General features: G+C 42.3%; 1 protein-coding gene across 1 annotated transcript in view; it reads right to left on the bottom strand.

Annotated features, from left to right (window-relative positions):
- Window positions 1-14,820: 14,820 nt before the first annotated feature.
- The window catches only part of CYYR1 (cysteine and tyrosine rich 1), a 28,455-nt gene continuing 21,690 nt past the window's right edge, over window positions 14,821-21,585 (bottom strand). Inside the window, exons 3-4 of the mRNA XM_063150535.1 lie at window positions 18,920-19,077; window positions 14,821-15,004 (exon numbers count right to left, since the gene is read on the bottom strand). Of these exons, the coding sequence (XP_063006605.1) occupies window positions 14,871-15,004; window positions 18,920-19,077 (292 nt within the window). The 3' untranslated portion in view covers window positions 14,821-14,870. The remainder of the gene's footprint in view (window positions 15,005-18,919; window positions 19,078-21,585) is intronic.

Here is a 21,585-nt window from a genome sequence, read left to right as displayed (position 1 = left end):
GCAGAATTCCAGCAGGCAGCCGGCCCTTTTGGGCCTCAGGCCCCTGAACAACTGTTCAGGCCTTTTCCCCAGGAAACAAAACTCACCAATCCAGGTTCCTGGTGTCAGTTTGCAGGAGGCACTTGGCACTGCAAAACCAGCTCGAGTTGGCACAGGTGGCAGCAGGGGTCTGGGAGGGATCCTGCACAATGCAGAATTCCAGCACACAGCCGGCCATTTTCGGCCACAGGCCCCTGAACACCAATGCCAGCCCTTTCCCCAGGGAAACAAAACAAGGCAGTAAACCCAGGTCTGGGCTATGGCTCATTCCAAGGAAAAAGCTGTGGAGGGAGCCATGTTGTGGCAGTTTTTTGTTCCCCTTGGGATGCCTTTTGCAGCTGCAGTGTGCCTGGAGCTCTGGCTTTGTGGTTTTCAGTACCCTAGCAGACCATCAGCCACTCAGGGCCACAGACCCCCGAACAACACCCTTTTCCATGGGAAACAAAACTCAGCAGCCCGGGTTCCTGGTGTCACTTCACATGTGGCAAACTGGTGGGGTGGTGAGTTTTACTGCCCTGGATTTCTCAGTTATAAAGCTGCCAGCATCTGACCCTAGCCACAAAAAATGACTCCTCTGCTCCTAGAACTCACAGCCTTCAGACCAGCAATGTCTTACCCAACCCACTCTGTCACTGTTGGCCCTTTTCAAATGCATTCCACTGCAGTCCTAAAACTCCGCATTTTCATCGAGCATCCCTCTGATCCTGACCCTGACCATAACAACACTCCAAAATATCCTGAAATAGCCCTTAAAAACCCCTTACAACACACTGAAAAGCCAAAGATGTCCTAAGAAACCTTCAAGAATCCCCTATATAACCTTAGAAGTTGTGGCAAAATCCTGAAAAAATCTGCTCAACCTCCAAGCCCCACCTGTTGCTCTCTAACCCTCAGATGCCTTCCCTAACTTTTTGCAGTGGATCTTGGCCTCTGAGAGTTCTGTTGTTGTCCTGGCGTGAGGGTTGCTGTCTTGTCCCACCAGGAGGGTTCCTGTCAGGTCTCACTGTTAGGGTTGCTGTGTTGTGCTGCTGTTGGGGGAAAAGGCTGTTGTTAGGGGGGCTGGTTAGGGTGAGGTTAGGGCTGGGCTAAAGGGTGGTTCAGCTGCACCCTAACTTGCCTCCTAAGCTGAACCCTGTAGCCCTGCTCTCCACAGGACTGCCCAGCCCTCAAGCCCTCTCCCTTTACCCCTCAAGCCCTGCCTGTCACCCTCAAGCCCCCTCTCAGCTGCCCCTCAGCTCCTGTGTGTCACCCTTAATCCCTCTCCTTTGCCCCTCAGCCCCCAGCTTCTCTGTGTCACCCTCCAGCTGCCCCTGCCACCCTCAGCATCTCTGTGTGTCACCCACTGTCCCTTCTCCCTGTTCCTCCCTCAGTTCCCAGCCTCTGCCACTCTCAAGCCCCTCAAGCTCCACCTCAGCCTCTGTCATGCCCTGGAAGGACCCTAAAAAAACCCCTATCAATTCCCCAAAAAAAGCCCTAGTTTTCAAAGTGCCCTAAACACCCCACAAACACCTAAAAATAGCCTCAGAATACACTAAAAATACCCTGCTTTTAAAAAGCCCCTGAAATACCCATAAAAATCCCCAAAGAACCTTTAAAAAAATCTCTGAATAGTCCCAAAAGAGCTCTAAGAATACCCCAAAAATCTTTAAAATGCCCTGATAAGACCCTAAAAGAAACCCTAAAAAATTCCCTCAAAAACCTTAGAAACACCCTAGTCCTAAAAAAGTCCTCCATATACCCTCAATTCTCCTCAAAAATCCCTAAAAACTTTTAAGTAGTCCTAAAAAAGCCCCAAGGATACCCAAAAGCACCCCGAACAATTCTAATTAGTAGTAAGACAGCCCTTAAAACACCCTAAAAAAATTATTTTAAATCCCTGAAAAAACCATATAGGTATCTTAAACGTTCCCAGAGAATTCCTAAAAAACTCCTGCAAAAAAAAAAAAACCAAAAACAAACAAAAAAAAACCAAACAAAAAACAAGCAAACAAACAAAAAAAACCCCACCCAAAATACCCTTTTAAAGCTCTGAAAAACAAAAACCTAAAAGACTCCTAAAAACTTGCTCAGACCCTACCTGTAACTCTCTAGCTGACAAACATCATCCCTACCTTTTAATTGGAATAATTGCCTGCAGCTGCTGGGAGGGTTCTGGGGCTGTCCCACCATTAGGGTTGCACCTGTACTCTGACCCTACCTGGTACCCTGTGTCCTTTGTACCCCTAACCATCAGAAATAAAGAACTGTTATTCCTTTTCTCTTATGTTTACCTGAAGGCCCCTTACTTCCAAAATTATAATAATTCGGAGGGGAGAGGGGTCATATTTTCCATTCCAAGGGAGTCTCTTACCTTCCTTAGCAGACACCTGTCTTTCAAACCAAGATGGCATGTAAGAACTGTGACATGCTTTTGTACACAGAAATAATGATGAAAATAATGAGGGCAATGAGATGAGGCACTGGTAAATGTGTTGTAATATAATAAAGATGGGACAATTTGAATAAATTGGGGAAAGGTGGTAGCCAGATTAGTTCCTGTAATGGAGAACTTCTTGTTGCATGTAGGTAAAGCCTTATAAAATAAGGGCCTTGCTACCCATGTAAAATCATGGCTCAGGCCTGTCACTGTTTGTCTTGACTTTGTTAAGGCTTTCTGTTCTGTTGGGAAAGGTGCATACCAGAGGAATGACTACAGCCATAAACGCCATGTGTGAAGGTTTTCCCTTTACTTCCCAGGACGCTGGGAGGCAGCATGTTTAAGTAAATGGCCAATAAGGACAGAAATGTCTGCTCTAACGCGTGCTTGGTGGTATGGTTGTTTTCTCTTTCTTCCTTGTGTTCCCAAGACTTTAAACTTTCCCATAATAGAAACATATAAATACAGGAGTGTGTGTAATAAAGGTGGATCCTGCTGGAAGAAACAATGGTCTCTTTTTTAACAAGCTCCTGCATTATGGCGCCCAAACAGGGACATGATCACTGAATCTTTCGCAGCAGCTGCCACATTCAAACAGAGCTGTGCACAAATGGGATCCCCAGCCTCTTGTTTTCACTTGCTGGACAGGTAAGACACAAATGCAGAACTATGGGACAAGCTAGGTCCCACAAGCAGAAGCTTTATTTAGAGATTTTTCAAAGAACAGGGATTTAACACCCTGCCAGCTAAGTTAGCTGTTTTATTAGTATGGTTGAATTACAGTTGCAATGCATTCCCCCCACCATGGTTCCAACAACACTAAAGTGTGGGAAGCAGTAGGAGGCACAGAAAAGACAAGGGCAACTAATCACTGATGTCATGTTAATTACATGGAAAACTGTATACTGCTTTAAAAACTTTGCAGCCTGCTGAGCAAGTTTGTGAGTGCCCTGTCTGTAGAGTTTTCAGTTTCCAAATTGTTTGATTTCCTGGACAACGCACTAATTATGTAGTGGCTCTAGTGCTGGCTAGGCACCAGTGCACTTACTAGAACATATTTACTAATTTTCTTGCTGTGAGATGAGCATTAGGAGAAGGAAGGCAAAACAGGCACAAAATTTAAAGGGTATAAAGCAAAGTTTATTAACAGAAATTAAAGAATAATAAGAATCAGAATAAAACCTTTTCCTTTTCAGAATAAAACCTTTCCTCAGAATAGAACACTTTTCCTTCCCCCACACTCTTGTTCTTCCTTTCCCATTGACAATGTAAGAAACTTGGGACTTTCAGTCAGGTTATCACCTCCAGAATAGTTTTTTTCAGTCTGCTTAGGGAGAGGAGTCTCTCTTGTTATGCTATGAAGACTTCCCAAGAAACAGTTCTCTTGTGGCTTTAATTGCACAGCAAATCAGCCACCCAGGAAAGGAAGAAATAGTTCTTTTAATCCATCTCTGGGAACAGAGGTTTCCTATTACTATTTCTGGGACAAAGTTTCTCATCTCCCTCATCTGTCTCTGTTCAGATTTCTTATTGGATTACAGTAACATCTACTTGCTTCAGTGCTGGTGCTTTGGCTTACATTTGTGTTAGAACACTAATGCATTTCTATGAGTTGCAGGGCAAAAAAAAAGAAGAGTCTGGTGTATCAATTATATCTTCTCTATAGCCGTAAAAGAGGATTTCAGTGTAAGAATAAGGCATCTCCTTAATTGAATTTGACTCTTTTAGAATTCATTTAGAATTCATTTAGAATTTGACTCTTCACTGACCTCAGAGTCCTATGTTGTTGTCTCTATGTGTCATCACTCTTTCGTTATTTGGGAGAGAATTCGTGTTCTTATGTTCATTTGTTTTCAGGTTTTATTGGAACAGTTTTAATTAAACTTAACTGAAACAGTTTTTATAGAGTTCTGTATTGTTGAAAGGTTGATTTTGTCTAAGCTTTATAATCAAGGAATTTCCGTGTCTCTCCCTGATGATCACATGCTCCCTGCCGACACTGTGCAACCTTTGCTGACTGTTGGCACCACCCTGTCGCAGACATCTTTCTATGAAAATCCTTTCCTTAGGATTTTTTCCTCCTGAGAAGCTGAGAGGCCTCAGGAACAAATGGAAACAATGATTATCTGCTGCTGTGGAATACAACAGGTGCATCTGTGATTGGTCTCATGGGCTTGTTTGTAATTAATGGCCAATCACAGCACAGCTGGCTGGCTGGGACAGAGAGTCTGGGACAACTGCCTTTGTTATCATTCTTGTCCTTTCTATTCTTAGCTTAGCTAGCCTTCTGAGATGAAACCTTTTCTTCTATTCTTTTAGTATAGTTTTAATGTAATATATATCATAAAATAATAAATCAAGCCTTCTGAAATATGGAGTCAGATCCTCATCTCTTCCTTCAATATAAGACCCCTGTGAACACTGTCACACCACCCCTGTGCCTTTCCTTCATGTGGAGCACTGAAAAAAAGAAACAAATCTGCTGTCACTGCTTTTGTCTTTCTGTCTGCAACATAGCTCACTAAAAATGTCTAAGCAAACAAAGTCCATTGCGAGTCATGCCAACATAGCTGTGGCTACATGGTGTGGCCCTGGCTGCTCAGTCTTGGCTACGTGGCTCTCCTGGCCCGGGCCGGCAGCGCTCACTCCCAGCCCTGGCTGCTCCTGGCCTCAGGGCTGTCCCTGTACTGGGTGTTGGGGCCATTTTCAGCACTGGTCCTGGCTGCATGATTTCTCCCAGCACCAGTATATCCCCCCGGCCAGCATGGACTGGCATCCTCTCCCAGCTCCACCAAAATGGGGCCCTGAGGGTGGCCCAGGAAGGGGCCAGCACTGCAGCAGAGACTGGCACAGCCCGGCATAGCCCAGCACAGCCCGGCCTGGGCCCAGGCTCAGCCTGTTTAAAGGCCAGAAGCCAAGAGAGCCTTTTCCCAGGCTTCCTTTGTTTTGAAATGTGCTTTTCCACAGAGGTGTGTTTAACTCTTTCAAGTGGTCTAATCGGGTCAATCTTCAAGCTTAGCCAGCTGATTGGTGTCTCCACCTTTCACTTCACAGAGAAAAGTAAGGCACAGTTCTTCCCGAGAATATTTCTGAGATTCACATTCTCTGAACCTCAGAGAAAGGCAAAACAATTCTTATTTGCTGTGCCTGTGTTGTGCCAAAGTAGAATGCAATATGGAGGTTGTTTACCCAAAGTGATGGTATTTTGTTTCCTTGGCCTATCAGGGCCAAGCATGTATTTGTCGGGACTGACGGCTGACAGTCACGAGATTCTGTGCAGGGGTGCAGGGTGGAGTGCTTGGCAGATTCAGTTTAGATGTAATGTAATATAATATAGAATAATATAGTATAATAAGGTAATTAATTAGCCTTCTGAAAAGATGGAATCGGATGCATCATTCCTCCCTGCCACGGGGGTCCCTGCAAATACTATATGATTGGCCTTTCAGAGCTAGCCAGTTCACTGGCTCCAACAGGTCCCCACAGGGAACCACCCTCCCCCCAAATGAAAACTTTCATTAAACCATGACACTGTCACAGATATTTTAAATTTGGAGACTGTTTGGAGTGTTAGCAATAGTTATGCAGAAGTGCCCACTAAACTGGGAGACGATTACTCTCAGGGGCTTGGCAATCCTTGTAATCCTGGTTCTACCAATCCTGAGGAAAAAAGCCTGATTTTTATCTTCCTTTAACTCCTGTAAAAGATTCAGCTGCTGCATTTCCCAACACTGCTCAAGTGTTAGCTAATTTTTATCCTCCTCACCCTATGATTCCTTTACCTGATTTACCACTGCAAATCATTAACCTCCAACACTATTAAAGAAATGTAGACAAGAAACCCTAAAAAGGGGAGATATTCCCATGTTATTGGCCATGCCTGTTAATTATCAGCCTAAGAAACCCCCTCAGTATGTACAATCTCTGATGCTCGACCTCAGGTATTTAGCAATGAAATGTCTGCACCCCACGTACCCTCATCAGAACCCTTGTCCTGGGGCTGTCTGACGGGTCAGGGCAGCTCCAGCAGCATTTCCCTGCTCCTCAGCCCTCTGTGAGCCTGCCCACTTCTCCAGAAGCTGGAACAGCTCTGTCCAGGGTCCTGGCAGGGAGCCTGCAGACAGCAGCAGCCATGGAGTTTTCACAGATTGAATCCAGTTAATGAGTTGATGTTAATATAATAGTAATGCCCCTGCCTTTAATTTATAAACCTGTACATACATTCTGTAAAAAAATTTGGCAAATTTAGGTACTGTTAAGCTCTCTGAAAACTGTTAACTTGTGGTGCTGGTCATGAAGGTCTGAATGGCATAATATTCAAATTTACAGAAGCAGCTTTTGTGTAAAAGACAGCTGAAAAAAATTTCCAGCATGTGACATTTTGTAAGTGACAGGAATAACCGACAATGAATCAGTATGCTTGCATGCCATTTCATAGTTAGCAAACTTTGTCTCATTTTGAGCCTCTAGGGAATACTTAATTTGTCCCAACCTTAGTGTTTTTATGAACTATTCATATTAGGTAATAGATTTTACTGAATCACGTAATTTTTTTGCTTTTGTTATAACTAGCTTTGTATTTTCAGTAAACTGTAGATTTTTACATGACTGCTTATTAGAGAAATATAAGTTTAGCTATGTGGATGTAGTACATTTCTGACTGCAGATAGCATTACGTAATTGCTTCCTTTTACACTATGTAGCAAGATTTAAACTTTTCAAAAGAAGTGCTGATGGCACGATTAGTAAAACTTGTCATATAAAATGTACACTGCCTTTTCAAGAATTTTGATTTGAAAGTGTGATTATGTTGTAATCTTCACTGCAGTGTTGTTCCTGCCTCTCTGCTAGGGCTCTTCTCCATTCTCTGCAGCACAGTCCTTCCTGTCTTCTCAGGGGCTCCTCCTGGGCTCTTGACCCACCCCTTTTATCCCAACTATCTTTACGAGCCACAGCTGCTGCCCAACTAAGGACTTCACAGCTGTGACTCATTTAGAATAGCTAGGACCCACCAAATATAATATAGATATTCACAAGGACTCCTACTATACTTCAGTTGTTGTATTCTTGTTGTTGTTATAACAATACATATATTCAGGCCCCCACATGATTGGACTGAATTAATACCAATTCTTTACTCAGTTATAATGATGTTAGTTCTTACCACACAAATTAAAAACTTGTATAGCTGGGAAAAGGTTTGCCCCTCAGAGCATTACTTATCGTAATGTGACCCCTTAAAAAATTCAATAGATCCCTCCTTGAAAATATTTCATGTAGATATTAACGAAACAAACTGTTACACCACAGCAACTAACTTTCAAGCCCAATGTCAAAACATTGCATGATTTACCTGCAGAGAGCAATTAACTAAGGGAGACCTATGCCACTCATAAATCAGGCATTCCTTTGCTCACTTGAAGGAAAACCCTGAGCTTTATCTGCAGCAGCTATTCGAAAATTAGATATAATTAACTCCTGAATCTCCACTGCAAAAATAGATAAAATTGTGCCAACTTCACCAGTTTACTTACTTTTTACTGAACAGCTTTAGTAAGATAATTCAAATGTGAGTATTTTACCATAAAAACACGTGACAGCATTTCAAATGGGTATAGCTGTTCAGTGATTCAAGTCTAACTGTTCTTCGTTACCACTTATAAATTAAAATTGGACTTGATATCAAAACAATTTAAGTGATGGACTACAAATGGAGTAAACAGTAACACATTCCTTTAAAAGCCACTGAAACCATGACTTTGTAGCTGTTTATATAAATAGGTCAGTCTTACACACCCACTGACCTAATGGAGTTACACGAGCAAAACTCATAGTAATATTACATAAATAAGTCCCTGATGTTTTATCCCTAAATATTTATATCCCATTACATTTCATAGTCCAAGCTCAAATCTATTGTACAAGCAATCTCAAAAAGCTGTCTTACCATCTGCAAACTGAGCAGGTTTGAAGTGCAATTTGCCAAGATATACAGTTGTCATTTTTCAGAGTAAAGCTGCACTTTAAAATACCCTGGCAAAGTTATGCTTACACCAGAAAAGTACTGTTTGCAGTTTGAGATGGACAAGACACCTTTTTCTTTGTGTGCTAATAGCTGAAACTTTACTGTTCACAGCTCATATTTATATGGTATTCTGAAAGCATAGTTAATGTAATCAATTAATTTAAAATGGTTAGTAGCCTGTTGCTACTCAATTCATTGGTTAGTAATTGTTAATGTACATGCTTGCCAAAGACTTTCTTCTCTAAAGATGTTTACATTCTTTTCTCCTGGGTAGAAGACAGGTACCAGTCCCTCTTTTTGCAGATGTGAGTTGGTTCCCAGGGGACAGGCTGATGGCCATGCTGATTCTCACGGATATCAGCTGATCAAGTCAAAGTCACTTGTGTCTGTGAAGCTTTCAGATCAGCTGTTAGCTATCACAAAGCACTTCAATAATATTTGCACTTACCATGAGCTATTCTCAAAACTAAATTAAATAAAATCACATTTTCCACACCTTTATAATCTCTCCAGTAAATCCATTTTGCTGCTACGTCAGTTACAATTCAGTTATTTGCTTGTATATGGTTCACTGATGTTTAACTGCTGCATGACAAATTTTCAGTAGCTTTTTATAACAGTAGAGTCAAAATAAATTCTGTTGTATCTGAAACTTTTAAAGGAACACTCCCAACTCTGACTTTAGTTTTGTTAAATTTAAATTATGTCAATTTTCAGTGCTGTTCTGTAAGTTCTGTAAACTTTAAGTAATGTTAAATGTTGTTAATTTCAAGTGATGTTAGGTGTAAGCTCTGTTAATTTGAGTTTCTGTTACATTTAAATTCTGTTAAGTTTAGGTTCTGTCAAGTTCTGTTAAGTTTAGGTTCTGTCAAGTTTCAGTGTTGTTAAGTTTAAGCAATGTTAATTCCTGTTCAGTTTCAGTAATACTAACTTTAAGTTCTCTTAGGTGTCCTTTCTGTTGTGTTTCAGTGATGTTCAAGAAGGGCCGAGATGGCTCTGCCCAGAGAGTTGGATAGGGTGCAGGCAGGAGAGCTCAGGAGCTTCTGTGGCGACACAGACAATTCATTTAGAAGCCTTGAAGCCTGTCTCATTCACTGCTAGGGGGGAGAAAAGCATGCTGAGATGGCAGCTTGGAGCTGAGAGTTTTCCAGCTGAGTCCCCACAGGCAGGGCACGGTGTGGAACCTGTAACAGTCCATTGGAAAGCGCCACAGATTCGGGATTTGTGGTGCACGGGCAGCCCGAACTGGGCAGATTGTGAGGGGAAAAAGTTGATCCCAAAAAGGTCCAGTGTAGCAAACTGAGACACGAATTAGCAAGTTCTGGCTTTCTCCCTGTTTCCAAGGCAACACATTCCTCAGGTGCTCCCTCCAGCAAGGGGGGCTATGAGGAATGTGGAGTTCTGCTTTCCCACCCTTCTTGGCAGGGCTCCCGGGTTGCTGCGACCTCACTCCTTTTTCCTCTGGGTCAGATGCAGCAGTGGTGAGAGAGAAAAGCAAAACACAATCTAAAGCAGAGGTAAATCCTCCATTTCCACTAACTAATTGCTCTAATATTGATCAAGATTTAGAAAAAAATTTGGATTCAAATGAACAATTCCTTGCCTTACCTGTATGATATGGTCATAATGATGTAAATCCATGATATGAAACTCTTTCTCATCACCATGATACACCCAAGCAAAACAACTTTCCAGCTAATTCAATTAAGTCTGTGCCATTTGGAACCTCAGGTCCTGAGGTCTTTTGGGTGCAATTTTTAGACCCCAACCAACCAAAATTGACCTGCAGCCTGACTCATTGGGGTAAAACAATTTACATTACAGGCATGCCGGACACTGGTGTAGATGTCACACTAATTTCTTACATGTTTTGGCCCAGTGATTGGGATTTAGTAGCTCCTGCAGGTTCACTAATAAGGATTGGAGGTGCTACTGTGTGTTTGCAAAGTGCATCCATGATTAACATTACAGGTCCTGAAGGAAGGACAGCAATGGTACATCCTTTTGTTGTTCAGAAGCCTCTCACCGTCTGGGGGAGAGACATCCTGTCCCAATGGGGAGCAAAACTGGAAGTGGGCCTGTGATGGAAACCACATCAAAAACCTACCACTTTAAAGCTGAACTGCAAAACTGATCATCCTGTATGGATTGATCAATGGGCTTCAACAGTGAATAAATTAAATATCCTTAAAAGATTGGTAAAGGAGCAATTACAGCAAGGCCACATCATACCCATGAACAGTCCCTGGAATTCATCAGTGTTCATCATCCACAGCCATAGCTGTCCAAAACTAGCTGCCTTTTCTGGCAGCAGGCCAACTCACCTCTGAAGGAACCAGCTCCATATGCAAGTTTGACAAAAAAAGAAGACACTTTCTTCAGAATTTCTTGTCTTTGGCTTTCCTTTTGTTTCTGTTGGCTTCATTGGGTCAATGGTGACCCTCTTAGTCATCATTGTGATAGCAATGGCATCCAAAGCCTGCTCTCTTCTACTCTTCACTAAGGATGTAAATACTAATGATGCATAGTATGGCAACAAAAATAATTAATGTTTTCCATTTCCAGAGCTGTGTGAATACTGACTGCCTAATCTTCACAGCAGACCAGACAGATAAATGTTTCTGCTTTATTTATTGCCTCCAGAACCTTAAGTGACATGGTCCCAAAGCTGGAGCTCCCCAGATCCTTCTCTTGGCTATTTCCTAACAGTGAGCTGTCTTATTAAGTCCATACAGAACAAAAAGTCTTGACCATTTTATTTTTCTGCATCTCTTTTTCTCTTTTTGAAGTGATGGACCATCACATCTCTTTTTTTCAGTCCTCTGCTTGCTGTACACCAATGTTTCAACAGGGTGGGAACAGGATTTACAATGGGTATAGCACAAGTCAGGCTTGGGCAGGGGCTCTGCTTTTTGGATCTCATACATTGCTGCAATATAAAAGCTACAACCACTTTTCTGGGTGTAATCACAGAAGCCACTTGATATGAAGTCCTGCTCCTTATTTTGTCAAGGTTTTTTGTCCAAACATTGATGTCTTAGGGAAGCACAAGAAATAAATTAAACTTCTATTAATTCTTTGGTGCAATTTTTGCCTCAGGGTGTTAGATGCTACTACTGCGTGCTGTTAAGAACCTGTTGTGTTTTATTCTATGGTGTCTAAAAAATTATTTTTAGAGTTACTAAAACATTTGGAGAATTCCCATGTGTCAGAGACTGAAATGTTTTAATTTATGGCTTAAACATCTCCATGAAAGATTTCTGTGTATTATAGCAAAACTTCCCCACTTTCCCCTACATGCTCTTGAAAATACAAGTGCCACTCCAGCCTTCTTGCAGCACCTTTCAGGCACTGGAACGATTCAATTTTTTCAACTAAACCCAAATAATAGAACTTTACTATTGTCAAAGGCTTCCAGTTGTTACACAGCAACATTTTTGTTCTATTCTTTCAGTTTTATAAATCTGTTAGGCTCCATCCTGCTCTCAATTTCTCTCAGTTTTACTTATTTTCAATGCAATCATCACATATTTTAGGCCACTCTATGCTAACTTTGTCTGGTTTGCTGAAAGGGCAATACCTTTATGTTTTATGCCATTAGCAAGGAAAAGAGATGTGTTGTCCTTTGAGATTAAAATCACTCTGGTATGCCCCAGGATATGTGGAACTGCACAGCATTAACTAACATACAAGAATGAACATTCCCACTGCTGTTTTAACCACAAACAAATAGCTCTTAATTACTACTAAATTCTCAACTTCCAATTTCTGTAATATTCTGTGGAATAAGTCATGTAAACCTTGTAGATACTTTGGTCACTATGTCCTTTGTGCAACATCATCAGAGGAAACATGCAATCACAAAGCTGAAAAACAGAAAACTCTGTGATATAAGACGAAAAGTCTTCAGACTACAAGATTTTTAGTCTTATGACTTTCTTTAAGCCTTTTAGTCTGAAAAATTCCTTGTTATGCAAGAAATCTGTTTCCTAACTTGTTCTGACAAGTGTTGCGGGTGGAAAAACTCTCTAAGGGAAGATTTATGATCTATAGGATAGTTTTCTTTCTCTGTATTTTCCAGAAGACTGAATTACTCAAATGCAAACCGCTCTTTGATTTGTGTGCCTCCATGTTCAGCACAAAGAAATGAAATACAGGAAAGGGAAAGCGACAACACTCATTATCTGTGGGTAACTTTTTGGCACCAAAATATTATTAAAAACTAGAAAGTGCTGAGGCACTAGCATAGAATGATGCAGCAGAAACAGGATTCTCTGCAGGAAAAGCTATTTTTGTTCTGTTCTTCATGCTGGTCACCATGTTGGCAGGCACATCAACACCCCAGCATATGGTTTTGAGTAGAGACTGCCAGAACACCACACACAGAGGGTTGCTCTTCATGGGAGGAGTTCAATTGGGATCTCTTAGGAGGTCAGGGTAACAGCTGAAATGCCACAGGACATACCCAGAGCAGAAGTAATTGTAAGGATAAGCCAGTTCAGGACTTGTCACCTCTGAACAGCAAAATAGAAGTGAGAACGCAACTCTCCTTTCTCGGAGAAGACTCCAAGGAGTAACCAAACAGCAACCAAACACCTGAGACACAGCTCAGTTTTCCTCTAGCTAGGTCACAATTGCCTTGGTACCTTGGGGACTCAGTGTGGCCAGTGGCCACAACACAGATCTTCTGAACTTACACTGGCAGGGACTGAGCCCGTTTGCACTTTTAAGTGGAGTTTCAAGGGGGTAAGTTTAGTCAGCCTGGAAAGGACAAATGCAGCTGCAAAATCTGAGCAAGAACAGTCAGTAAGGTCTTGTTTCAAGAATGCCTCTGAATAAATTTTATGCTAAGTTAAATGTTGCTTCAGTTCTTCCCTGAATCAGGACTGAATGCCAGAACCACCAGACTTCAGGGATTATGAGAGGTTGATTTGACTGGGATACAGTATCTCCTTTTTTGCAAGTTGCTTTTTTATTTGTTACAACATCAATACACTCGAAAAGAAGAGAAAGGCCACACTGGAAAACATTTAAATGCATTCTGATCTCTGTGAACCAGCAGTAACCTGCAGCTGATGCCACAGCTGTAGCATTCTCAAACTGCTCAGACACCCAAATCAAACCAAGAGCATAAAGCACTTTTAAATTCTTGGAGACCCACTCTTTGTGGTTTGCATATAAACCTGAGAAAAATAATACTCTTAACACTGAAAGATGATGCTTTAGGTAATGGAATATGATATTCTGAAGTCAAATAGCTGCTGCAGAATTACAGTTACCTGCATAAGTACATGGAATATTTTAAATCATGAAGATCTGGACTGCATATAGTGGAGAATAAGTAAGTTTGAACAACATGCATGGCAAATGTAAAAATATTACTTGATGACCTACAGTTTTAAATTGTCCAAGACACATTCAAAAGTAATCAGATGCTCAGTCTCCACTCTCATCTCTTTGCTAAGTCTGGATATCCTCATTACTGGTAAATAAAATTTTAAAACTCTGGCTTTATGCAATTAAACTGATGTCAAATCTAGGGCATTTTAATATTTGTTTTGTATTTTTTCTCCCATTTGTGAGTTCTGTTGATTCAGTATTTTTATGCAAAAATCAAAACATCATTTGCTGGTATAAAAGGCATTTTAGTATATTTTCAATGTATAGAGGTTTTCAGTCCAGGTAAAAATAGACCAACTATAAATTAGTGTATTTCACATACAAAAATTATCCTTATGTTAACATCTCAGTTCATAAACTAGTCACAAACTGCTTAAAAAGAGGCACTTAAAAAAATCTGCACTTGGCCAAAACCAATAGCCATAAATTTTAATTACTAGAAAACTCTACCAGCCCTTCTCCTTGTAACATGGTTATCAGACCAATAGGCACAGTGATCACTTGGTATTATCAGCTGGAAGTAGAAAACAGTTTCAATCTTTCTCGTTGCTTATTCCCCTCGTTTCAAGGAAAGGCACAGTGGTTACCTCAAGGCAACAGTTGATGCTTTCCTCCAGAATAAGCCCCAGCACCCTCTTGTGCTTTTGAAACAATTTGTTGAACTGTTTGCACCATCTGCACATACCTATGTGGGGAAAACGCCCACTCCTGCTGCAGGTGAAGCTAAGAACTGGTGTTAAGCACTCATCTGACACTAACTTTTAGGAACTGTTTCTTTGGTCACATGTTGTTTAATCATGAAACATGCTGGTCCACAGTGGACAGTATTTTCATTCATCCTGAGCATGGGCAACCTTTCTAGTTTATTGCAACACGTGGCCACATGTGTTGATGCAGAACCCAATCCTATTTGTCCCTGAGCCAACAGCATTGTCCCAGCAGTGCTGGCTGTTTCAAGAGGCAGTCAATGTCCATGTGAAGCCATGTTAATCATTTCCCTGAATACCCAGGGTATGGAGGGGGTGGGGGATACTGTATCACAGTCTGTGGGGCTGCAGTATAACGTGGAGGTAGGTCAGCTGGGTGCTCCATCTCATGTTCATAACTGTATGGTGGTGGAGCCACTGAAATGGGAGAAAAAAGAACACAGAGTTAAAAAACTGTTTTTCAGATGCAGCCTTCAAGTATTTTCTTGCTGATATCCAGACTTGCATGCAACTGATATAAAACCTGGCAATTCATTCATTTTTTTCCCAGACTGCCATTATACAGTCAATTTATATCAGTGTGAGTCATTGTTTATTGCCCTTTACTTCCCTCCTTAGCTGTGTGCCTACCAACAGGCTGTGCCTGTAACAGTGTCTGAGTGCCTGTATGGCACATGACACCAGGAGAATGTGGTAGAGCTAAACATTTTTGGGGGAGAAAGGCTGAGTTTATCAGATCCATTCCCTTCCACCTCCTTCAGCAGCAACAGGGATTTATGTAATGTCAAAATGATGGCAGTCAGGGTTCTTGATCTCCACAGACACCTCAAACACCCTCTGGATCTCCAGGTGCCACACCATGGCAAACACATCAGCATCACACTCCCAGGGCAAGACATCTTAGCATGGCTTGGGCTGAGGAAGGACAAAGCTTTCACCTTGCTCACACCAATGGGGACATCTCAGGAGAGCCCAGCATTCGTAAACTGGATTAGGCATTTAGGAGGCAACAAAAATAATCAGAAGTAGCTGAAAACTTTTTCTCAGTTACTTCTAATAACATTAAAGAAAAAGGATTAATTCACTGACAAAAAAGACAGTGAATGCTGCAGAATGATAGCAGGTAAGAACTAAAGGCTCTTTATCAGCATCCAAATAGAGTATTCTCTACAAATTTTAAGGTCCAGAGTCTCCTCACATGTCCATTTATGTCACCACAGATGCTCTCCTGTCCCCTCCATAGATGTCTCAGGCAGACTGGCAACAAAACAGTACTAGCAAAGAGTGGAAACAGAAACCAAGGATGTTTGTCATGGGGGAAGAGACTCAAATCCCACTGTGCCATGAAAAGCATGCTCTGCTCTCTTGAACACTGCACTGCTGCTGTGGCTGAGGCAGAAGCAAGAGCATCCTCACACTTGCTGTGCCTGTCCAAAGCAGGTAATGGCAGGGGCAGTGTTGGCCACAAGCCATGCAGCCAAGCCAGGCCAGTCATTATTCCAGAAGTGTTCAAGACAGCAGGGAACACAGAAAACACTTCCAAGCTTCCCCATCCTCCTCTTGCTGAGAGGAAGAGCTGCTCAAACTGATGCTTGAACTAGAGGCCTTGAGGTGGAGTCAAACTGCCTAGAGATTGAGAGATAAGGGTGTGTCATTGCAGAAACAGACTTGGGGAGGAAAAGGTTACAGCCCTGGAGTTTTCATTTTGTTCTGCTTTTTACAGCTTGCAGCAACTATTTATTTTTGAAGTAGCTCTTCATGGTTGAGAATATTGCCATTTCCTTTCATACTCATCACTGTACACAAAACAATGTTGAAATTATAAGGATGATCACAGATGCTTTCAATCTAACTGGAAACTAATACTGTGAGGGAGAAAACAGACATTAGAGCTGGTATAATAAAGGAATACATAAAAAGTATTGCATAGCTTGTTGATAAGCATATATAATGCACCTGAGGTTCTCTGCAAACTCTGCAACAGGAGGGAATATAAAAGTAGGGATCTCTAGGAGTGGGATGACAAGACTTCATGCATGGAACAGCTCTGTGTTTTATCACAATGAACTCCCAAAGTTATCCCAAGGCAATTGCTCCTGAATTGGTAATTAACAATGTCACTGAATTGCATAAACACCATTATGCTGCATCCAGGGCCTGCTTTTCTCTTCAACAATGCGGCCATTTCCATATGGTAGATGTGGAATTGAGGCAAATGTGCCTTGCAGACCCCAGCTGGCTTGGTGCCACCTCCTTTGGTGCTCCCAGAGTGGTGCAAGTTGACAAGTGTGGTGCAGTGAGTGACTCTACACCAAGCTGGCTCATTCACAGCCATATGTACCAGCTCACACTCACTCTGGACACAGCTGCACTGCCCCAGAGGCACGAGGGGTCCCTACTGTCCCCTGGGATGCTGCAGACCCTGGGACACCTCTGGCTTAGACCCTGTGCCTTCCTGCTGCTGCCTGCACCTCAAAAAATGACATCACAACAATTCTAACTCACAAGAGAAGCTTGCACTGAGCAGGTCCAACACTCAGCTAACTTTGACTAAGGCACAAACAGGTACCTCAGCACCATGTCCCCACCTGGGGCTGGGGGAAGGGGGCAGAACTAGGTGATCTCTTAAGGTCCACCCTAACCCAGGATTCTATGATTTTATAACCATTGTCTAAATTTGTACTCCAAATTGCAGTTCAGGCATGATGCCAGATGGATGCAGAGATTGAGCACTGCATCCTAGCCAGCAGTCCCTCCTGCTGGGACATGCAGTACAGAACACCCTGCAGAGATGCCCATGGGCTTTTGTAGAAACCAGCTGAGATCCTGCAGCACCCAGCAGTGCTTGTGAGCTCTGGGCAAAAACCAGGCAGCTCAGGTGGCATCAGACTCCACATCACTACTCAAAGCCTTTGCACTATGGTCCACAGACCTTATTGTGCAGGTTTTCCCCCTTCTGTGATATGCCTGGCCTCCACTATATTGGACAATGCAAAGGAGCCAGCTGCACATGAAGAACAAATACAAAAACCAGAACATTACAGAAGAACAAGTGATCTACAGCCAGAGAGCCTCCAGCACAGGGAGATGGAGGCTTATTTGTCCTGTAAAATGCAGCACTGCCCTGAGCAAGGACTTGACACACTCCTGCAGGCTCCATGAGCCACCCACCTGTGAAGTGTGTCCCCTGGCCAGATCTCCTTAGCCCACCCAGCAGCTGAACAAGCTCTCCCAGACAGAGCTGTGCTGCCAGACACTGCATGCTGAGCTGCCCTGCCTTTCTCTGCAGGAGCTGTGCTGTTCCCCTCCAGACTGAGAAGAGCCTCCTACTGTAGTTACATTCCCCATTTACTTTGTGCCAGAGACTGAAATAGTTCATGCCTCAAACACTGATATAAAAGAGTTTTGCACATTATAACAAAAACTGCATAAAGAAGCTACAACCAAAGAAGCTTCCCTGAAGATACCTGACAGGGATTTTGGACTGTAAGTTAAACCACCTAGATAAGATGCTATTGTTCAGGGAAAAACAAAGAAGGCTGAGGGAATGTATCCACAAGAAAGCCAAACCCAGCACAGATTCTTCCCTGGCTGTGTTTGGTGTTGGGGAGACCACAGCCCACAGCAGCCAGGTTTCCTCTCCCCAAAAATGAGGAGGGGCAGGAGTTTTTGTGTGTAACCTCTGGTCTGAGGCAGTGAACACCGATCCTCCCTTACACAAACCAGCCCAGCTGTGGAAGCCCCAACCCCACAGATGACATCTATGGGATATTCATGGGAGAGGCAGCTGAGGGAGTGCCATAATCCATCAAAGACCCCCTCCCCACCAAAGTGCCCCCCAGAGTCATTCCTGAAGCCTTGCACCACAGGACTGCACGTGATGCAATGAACCCAGAGTCTGTTGTAAGGGACAATGGCAAAGTCCCCCTGCCCCAGGGAGGTGCCTGGGTTTTCCTACCTGGACTGAGCCATATCATCCCATTGGATTCTATACTTTTTTGGGGGAACCATCACCACCAAGAAGCCCAGCTGGAGAGGATCGATGGAACTCGCTGGGATCCATGGAGTGGTGATATTTTCCTTATTCTGTCTCTGTCACCTACCTTTCTCCCCCCCACATATTTTCTATCTCTTTCTCTCTCTCTCTCTCATGTCAGACCAAACCCATACTATTGTCACTGGCATATGGTCTCGTTTACATCTTAATTTGGGCAGAGGCATTTCTAACAATTTTAATAACGAGATCATGAGTGTGGAGCTGTAACTCTCCAAGGATAACACTCCTGCCACGACCACAGGCACTCTGGCAGGGCTGAACCTTTGGTTCCTTACCTGGGTACGTGTTGATGGTGTTGATGTGCGTTGCTCGGATGACCCCGACTCGAGTCTCACGGGTGCTTTTCACGCACATGCAGATACAGATGGCAATCCCAGCAAGCACTCCCATCATAAATACTATGCCAAAAACAATTCCAGCTATCGCTGTGCCTCTGCAAGGGGAACGCAGACATGCAGTCAGACTCAGACAAATCATGTTACAAAGCAAAATTATTTTCTCAAGAGCAGCCTCTGTGTGACAAAAACTGCATTTTAATTACTGAAAAGGCCTCAAATCTTGATCCAACAAAAGGCATGATCCATCAAGGCATGTGAATATGAAAAATGAAAGACATCTGAAAAGAAAATGAGAAATTCTTTCAAAGTCACCTTTGCAATTGTGTCAGATCACTCTGCTGATTTATCGTACATTAAATCCTCCTGTTTTAGGACCATCTAAATTTATCTACTTTTACTTACATTATGAGGAATAATTCCTTCCTTTTCCCCTCATCATGTAAGATCTTCTTTTCTGAAAGGCTTTGGTGTGGTGTTGTAAGGTCCTCAAGACAAGGTGAGAGATGAGAATTTGACTCCATGTTCTCAGAAGGCTGACTTATTATTTTATGATATATTAAAAGAAATTATATACTAAAACTATGTAAAGAAAGAGAACGGATACATCAGAAAGCTAGAAAAGAATGATAATGAGAGCTCGTGACTGACTCCTCAGAGTCTAACACAGCTGATGATGATTGGTCATTAATTAAAAACAACCCATACAGAAGGAATCAAAAATGCACCTGCTGGTAAACAACCTCCAGACCCCATTCCAAAGCAATGAGATGATCACTGTTTTCATTTCTTTTCTGAGGCATCTCAGCTTCTCAGGAGAAAAATCCTGGCAAAGGGATTTTTCAGAAAATATCATGGTGACTTATTGGTATGATTTTCTCTTGAAAAGAAAGACCAAGCTATCCCCAGCAATATATTTCAGAAGCATCCATGTGCATGATATACTTTCACAGAATATTGTCATTGTTTTATTCTAGGTCAAAAAGTTCTCCTGCTGTGCTTCTGAGCCCACAGATTAAGGATAGCATCCTCTTCTCAAGGATGAGCAGCATAAAGCAAAGCAACACCACCCTTTCACACATTTGCTGCTTCAGCCAGCACACATATCTGAGGCTTACACAATTTCTTTTAAAATTATCCAGAGGAAAGAATTTAACTCAGCTCCTGAAATAATGAATCAGAATTTCCTTGAAATTTTAATATAGAGAAAGCAAAGAAAGCTTTATTGTACTCACACATTGGAGAAAAACCTTGGAAAACCTCAAAAAAAAGAACCTCACTAAGAGACACTGAAGAGCTTCCAATAACCCTGAGAGCAAAATCAGACTTTTTGATGAACCCTTCTTCACTCAGGTTAGTTGCCAGCTACAGGCAGTTAAGCATGTTATAAGAAAGATGCTATTTAAAGCCTACCCTTTCATGGAAAAAGCCCAGTGACTTGACAGAAATATTCTTACTTTGTGCCTCTCTTCATCTTCCAGCAAAGACTCCAAATTGCAACCTTGCTGGCAACCTTTCTACTGAATATTTTAAGCAATCCAAATGGATAGTTTGTCAGCAGGAATAAGCCTCACTAGGAATTATTGCAAAGTAGAGAATACCAGAGGCACTGCAATATCACAAATATTAAGAGGAGTCTAAATAATAGTTTAGATTCCCCTCAGAAGCATGAGAAAACATAGCAGGCCTGTTTTTCAAAATGCTGATCGTCTGCTCACTTCAAAAAACTGAGCAAGAATCAGGATGTACTCAATACTTGAAAATGAGACCTATTTAGGAACCTAAATATGAATTTAAGAGCTTGTTTTTAGGCCCCAGCTATTCAGGAACTTGGCCATGATTTGCAGTACAATCACTTAATTGTGCAGCATAAGTAAACACAGAACATATGGTGTTGTAATAAATACACTCCCAGAGAGCTAAATTGTTTTCTGCTGTTCTGTAGCAATGAATGAAGAGTGTGCAGGGAGAACAAATCTGGTAATGTTTTGCAGAATATATGAAGCCCTAATTAACAGAAGCCTAACTCATGACAGCAAACACCTGGCTGTAAAACCAGTAGCTCAAAATGCCCATGAGATCAAGTGCTTTGCATTAACCACCATGAGTAACTGAGAAACACACTTAGAATAACTGGCATCTAAGAAAAAAGAAGTCTTTTCCTTTCAGAGATGCTCTTGGAAGAAAATCAAGGCAACAATATCACTGTCTTGAGGGAAAATGTCATAGGAGACAATAGTCTGATTCAGAAGATGCTTTAAAACTTGACTCTCTTCATGCCAGAAGATTCTCTAAAAATATCACAATTAAAAACTATGGCACCCCTTTTACAAATAAGCGATTTGCTACATTCACTTGGTGGGTGAAGCTCTGTAAGCTCTGCATCAGAGTTGCAGGGAACTCCTTTATGCAGAAATAATCCCTCTCCCAGCTGGATTCCCAGCAGCAGAACCAGTCACTTCACTGACCACTGCCCTCCAGTCCTGCCCTGCTCTGTTCATGGCCCACTGCTGCCCAGCTCCCACACCCCTGGTACACTCTGCCTGGCTGATCTGCTAAACCCCAGAAACCACAGAAACAGCTCCTTGTGCTTCCAACCAGCTGCA

This window comes from Melospiza melodia, chromosome 2 (genome assembly GCF_035770615.1).
Source record: "Melospiza melodia melodia isolate bMelMel2 chromosome 2, bMelMel2.pri, whole genome shotgun sequence".
In the NCBI taxonomy this organism is placed as follows: Eukaryota; Metazoa; Chordata; class Aves; order Passeriformes; family Passerellidae; genus Melospiza; species Melospiza melodia.
Note: the sequence above shows the minus strand (reverse complement) of the source record. Positions and strands in the feature narration are given on the sequence as shown.